At 41.0% G+C, this 6,000-nt stretch overlaps 1 protein-coding gene across 3 annotated transcripts in view; it reads right to left on the bottom strand.

The window, feature by feature from the left end:
• The window catches only part of GORASP2 (golgi reassembly stacking protein 2), a 30,394-nt gene extending 24,610 nt beyond the window's left edge, over positions 1-5,784 (bottom strand). Inside the window, exon 1 of one of the 3 annotated variants that reach the window (XM_060016605.2) lies at positions 5,600-5,784. In XM_060016605.2, the coding sequence (XP_059872588.1) occupies positions 5,600-5,662 (63 nt within the window). In that variant the 5' untranslated portion in view covers positions 5,663-5,784. Of the gene's footprint in view, positions 1-5,071; positions 5,560-5,599 lie in introns of those variants that run through there. The other 2 variants (XM_060016604.2, XM_060016606.1) reach the window with 2 other exon arrangements.
• Positions 5,785-6,000: the final 216 nt, after the last annotated feature.

Raw genomic sequence — 6,000 nt, forward strand, 5'->3', positions numbered from 1 at the left:
TTTTTGCATATGTTGTTTGGAAAGAAGTCATCTTACTTGATAATCACAACTCCCAAGGCAATCTACAGTCAGATTCTAAAGCACATATCAAATCTTTATGGATATTTTCTAGTTTAGATTGTTAACTGCTTTTTTATTAGTAAATCAATCAATATAATCCTTTTGGTAGAATATTAAATGAATGTACTGATATTAGTGGTTATTCTAAGTTCAATTCTTCTGAAAATTTCAGGGGAATTATTAAAAAGCCCTGTCAGTATCTGACCCAGAAAGGCACTGAAGCCAGTTCTGTGCACTCTACTACTTACTGACCAGAGACAGAAACCATAATTACCCACCAAGAGCAGGTCTCCCCAAATGAGGATCCTGAAGATCCATACATTAAAGCACACTTCATCACAAAAATATATAAGGGTATACAAACAACATGACACTACTAATTTGTTCAAGGCTTATTAATATCAGTTAAAGTTTATGTCTAATTATACTGACAATTCCTAAAAGTGTCCTAAGGTTCACAAACATTGTATTTCATGGCATTAACAAAACATTCTTTCATAATAAAATGAAGTATTCTGATTCCTACATTTGAAAGCAATATCAAAGAATGTGTATTAAACAATTTCACAGCCTTTTATTAGAAGAGATCAATTTTGGGAGCAGGTTAGAATCTTCAAATCGTGTTTATAAAGCTTTTTCAATTATAACTTTATATTTGGAAAACATCAAATAACCCAACTGTTTTCTTTTTATACCCACTGTTTCAGAATAAGTGAGAAGATAAGGGATAATAGTGAGATTTTTATGTTTTTCAAATGGGGGCATGAGTTTAAAAAGTTAGAGAAACACTGGGTTAGAATAAAAAAAAATTATGACTATCAAATAATGGGATTTCACTTTCTCAGAACAAGTGCCCAGTTGAAATCTTGCAGGATTTCATGTAGATTACTTAGGTTCCATTAAAAAAAGAGCACATCTAGGGACTTCCCTGGTGGCACAGTGGTTAAGAATCCACCTGCCAAGGCACGGGACATGGGTTCGAGCCCTAGTCTGGGACGATCCCACATGCCGCAGAGCAACTAAGCCCGTGCGCCACAACTACTGAGCCTGTGCTCTAGAGCCCGTGAGCCACAACAAGAGAAGCACCGCAATGAGAAGCCCGCACACCGCAACGAAGAGTAGTCCCCACTCACCGCAACTAGAGAAAGCCTGTGCGCAGCAGCAAAGACCCAAAAACAGCCAAAAATAAAATTAACTAATTAATCAATTAATTTTTTAAAAAAGTATAGGCAACTCTTAAAAAAAAAGAAAAAGAGCACATCTATATAATAGTAGATACGGTCTAGGTATTCTGTTTTCTATAGAAATAATTCCACTTACTCTCACTTTCTCCTCTAAGGAGAGTACCTAATGCTGCCCAGTCTGCAGCAAATGGCTCAGAAGATAAAAACCTGTTATTACACTGGAGACACAATTCATCTCAATGGCCTTTCCTTCAAAACATCCATCATCTCAAAATCTCTCTCAGAGGAAATTATAAGGAACAGTGAACATGACATTTTTCATATCCCCATACTGGTGTGAACACTGGTTCCAGAATGTCCTCAGATATCCTCCATTTCAAAGAATATTAAGTGTGGAGTGGAATTAATTTGAATATTTTAATTTAGAAACATCTTATAATGGGCATCCATGAGGCAACTCCAAAAACGTAATTTTGAAAATGGTCTTGTTGGGTTTACTTGATAATTAATAGAAAATCTAGACAAGAATTCTGTATTCAACATACTGCAACTGTAGTAACTTCTAACAAAACTGAGAAGTCCTGGCTAACATTTCTCCTGCCTTATGTTAGGATTAGAGAATGGGAATAAAAGTGGTATGCATGGTGAATGCGGAACCGGACCCAATGCATAAGGGAATCAGAAATACAACGTTCTTTTTCTTTTCTTTTTTTTTTTTTTTGGCCATGCCCTGCGGCTTGTGGAATCCTAGTTCCCCAACCATGGATCCAACCTGTGCCCCCTGCAGAGGAAGCAAGGAATCCCAACCACTGGACAGCCAGGGAATTCCCTATAATGATATTTTCAAAAGAAAGCTTCTGAACAAATTTTAAAATCTTTCACTAGGAATCCACTTTCAAAAAATAATTTTTATAACTATATTTTTTGTAAATATACAAATATTTCATAGTCACTGTGAAAATTTGGGGTAATATATTAAAATTTAAAAGGAATAAAAATGTCACCATCCACCAATAATCATTTTAATATCCTGGCTTATTACCTTTCCATTTTATTTCCCTAGGCACTCAAATGTACATGCACACACACAGAGGCATACCTGTGACCACAGAGTGTTTTGAAACATAATTTTCACTGAATGCACAGAATTCCAATCTGTAGTTAGGCCTTGATTTATTTAACAATTCCTCATTTGTTGGATATTTAGGTTGTAAAGCCAACATCCTATGATAACTTTTGGCCATACTGTACTTGATTATATCATATTACTCAAAATCTTTGTGAAACATGGCTAAAGGGCAATGGTAGGCACAGGGAAAAAAAAGACGAGGAAAAATACTTCAACAGTATTTACCTTTAGATGGCAGGATTACAGGTAATTTAGGTTTTTTGTTATACTTTCTGAACTTATCCAAATGCTCTCTAATGAACACGTGCCGATAATCAGAAAACAATGTAGTAATTTACTAAAATGAAGACCAATGTTTATATAAAGACATTACAATTCAATAATATGGGAAAATACATTTTAAGTGAAAACGAAAGGTAGGATTTAAGGTTGTAGATATGTATTTGTAACAGCAAAAGACTAGAAAAACTAAATGTCTAACACCAGGAGGTGGTACTTAACCAAACTATGGTATAAAAGACTTACTATGGAGCTAGGTGAAGGCAAGAGGCAAATCTCTGTGCGCTGCTATGGAAAGATAGACAAGACACTTTGCCAAAAAAGACACCAGGGTGTTTAACCATATGTAGCATGTTATTCTAACAGTTACAAAAGGAAACAAAAAGAAACAGTGAAAGGTTGGGGGGGGGGGTGGATTCTTTTACACTCATAAAACATTTTTGAAAGGATACATAAACTATGATACATAAACTATGTTGGTTACTTCTAGGGTGAGTATGGGGAGTTGGGTATATAATATGATCACAAAATGAAAATGTGCCTTAATACATAATAGATAAAAAGGTAAGTACACTGTTCATAGCAGAAAATCTGGAAACATTTCAAGGTTGTCCCCTAAATATTTTTTAAAGCAGAATCTAATAATGGATATGAAAAAATAACAGAGGAAACATAAAGGTCAATCTCTGAATTGTAGGAATACAATTTAAAAATAACAGTAATAAAACAGCAGTGTATATGGGTGTCACTATAAATTGGTATTTCAAAACACAATCATACAAGTTTTTATCACTAGCAAGGAAATGGCCAGGGAATTGTTAAAGAAAACTAACTTCTAATTAAATCATTCTAGAACTTGTTAAACATGGGTGATTTTATTACATGATTATCCTGCCATATTTACTCTGGTTTACAAGCTCAGTAATCCAGAGATGAAATATACAACCATAATTTAGGCAATAACAAATGAAAAGAAAATTTTTATATGTTGAGATTTAACAGAGTACTTTTCCCCTCTAAAAACAAAGATAAAGAAACCAATTACAGAATCAGGGCAGAGTGGGTTAGGAACTCAGAAACATTTTTAAAAATTCTCCTAAACTAGATGATCATTACTATTTTAAAGTTCCCTCTAATAAAATTCAAATGAAAAAAGAATTATTTCATCTTTTGCAACATTTATGCTCCAGATGCAGACTGGAAACTAAGGTTGCCCCTAGTGCTTCTAAAAATCATATTTATAGAATAACAGTATCTGCACTACTGAATATGTATGAGTGCTGATTTTCGGAGGTGCACCTATGTAAAGAAATACACTTCAACTTGTTTAACGACGAACGTAGTCATTAACAAAAGTCAACAGAAGTCACTGAACTGGAATCCTTTTGATACGTACACCTTTCTTACAGACTTTTAACACTCATTAATACTGTGCTTTACCTAGCGCGTAATTATAAAAATATCACGAATCCCCAAGGATTCATGGCCACAATCAGCAACTGTGAGAATCAGCTAGTAATACTGGATAACATACTGCAAAGCAGAGAACTCAGAATCAAACCAGAGAATAGAGAAAGTACCGCCACTAACTTTAACTTCACATCTGGGATCTGACAATTCTCCTTCCATTTCCCCTATCAGTGTGGCACTTGGGGGTTGGTTTAGCTAAACAGAACAGGAAGGTATTATGGTTTATTTATAGATTCCCTTTATTTTCTGGGAAAACCATCCTTTCCCACCAAGCGTATGGCTTCAAGAGGGATTTTTAGCAGAGTGGAGAGACAATTAGACGTGATAATCCTGAAGATCAGAAAGGTGATTGATAACGGCCCTAAGAATGCTGTCTCACCTAAAACATGGGACCTAAGGAAGAAGACGACTAGCACCAGGAAGTGCACTTTCCCACTTTCAGTGAAAATGCTCTTGCCTGTGAGGAGCTATCTATTTACACTATATTATGTCCTGAAATGGTGCTACAGATTGGGGTCACTTTGTTGACAGTCCATCACGTTATCACTCAACGCAGGTGTCACAACACACAACCAACACTGCCTCTTTTAAAGGCTCCCAGTTCCTTGAGGAAAGGACCACACGCTCCGTACAACCCAGGCTGTTCATAACTGGGGCTTAGCTAACGCCTTTCGAGATACTATGTTTCTCTGCATCCCGGTGACCGAAGTTGCTTTCCTTTATTTACCTGGGTTTTTTTTTTTTTTTAAAAACGTTCCTCTCCATTACCTCTTTTACACTGTGGATCTAAACCTTAATCTCCACCACACCCTGAGCAGCCTTAGAAAAAAGAGAACGGAAGTTCCCACCGCCAGGAAATGTGGAAGAGGAGGGTTGGGAAGGTCAGGAGCGACACAGGAGAGAAAAAACCACAGTCAAAATCAAGTAGATTTAAGTCCGTCAAACCTACTTCTAGGCCATTTCGTTTTGTTTGCTTAATTGGCCTTTTCGGACACCCGGACAGCGCGGAGGAGAATCAACACCTGCCGTCGCATCCACCGCCTCTAGTTTGCGGGTTCCAGGCTTCCTTTTCTCGGAAAACTCAAACGCTACCTTCACCATCACCTCTTTTGCAGACTGCGCCTGAGCCTTCCCTAACTTTGGGAGCTAAGAATGAAGGGGTGGGGGCAGAGAAGGCCGTGAAGAGGAAAGGAGTCAAGGTTGCCCTCTCGCCTGGGCCGCTCCTGGCCAAGTCGCTGGCTGCCTCTTCTGGTCCCAGCCCGTCCTCCCGGAGCGGCGGACCCGGGCCCGGGGCGCTCCGGGGAGGCGGGTTGTGAGCGGCCTCCTGAGCCGGCCTCGGCCAAAGCAGCGCCCGCGGTCGCCTCTCCTTCGGGAGAGGCCTGGCTGCCCCGGGAAGAAGCCCGTCGGAGCCTCCGCCTCCCTGCGGCCGGGCCCCGCCTCCAGCCCGCCGCCCCCGGGCCGCCGTCGAAGCCCTTACCCGCAGGACGTGGTAGCCTTCCGTGCCCCCGCCTGGGATCTCGACGCTCTGCGAGGAGCCCATGGCGGCGGGCGATCAAGGCGGCCAGGCCGGGCTCCGCGCTGCTCCCCGCCCCCCCCCGCGCACCGCCCTCTCCGCTCCTCCGCGTAGCACTTGGGACGTGGCACTCGCAGCCTCAGGAGAGCCGGGCCGCACTGCCCGCTGGGAGATCGTCGCCGCGGCAGCCAGGGCCGCTGCGACGCCGCAGACAGCGTCACCTGGCGCGAGCCACCGGGAGGGGTCTGAGCCCGGGAGGCAGGGCTGGAGTGGAGTGCGGGGAGAGGCCTATTCGTGCTCGCGAGAAAGCAGAAATACGGTTCATCCAGTCGCTACACCTTACTACGGGTCCCTGGGCTTGACAA

Source organism: Delphinus delphis, chromosome 7 (genome assembly GCF_949987515.2).
Source record: "Delphinus delphis chromosome 7, mDelDel1.2, whole genome shotgun sequence".
Taxonomy (NCBI): domain Eukaryota; kingdom Metazoa; phylum Chordata; class Mammalia; order Artiodactyla; family Delphinidae; genus Delphinus; species Delphinus delphis.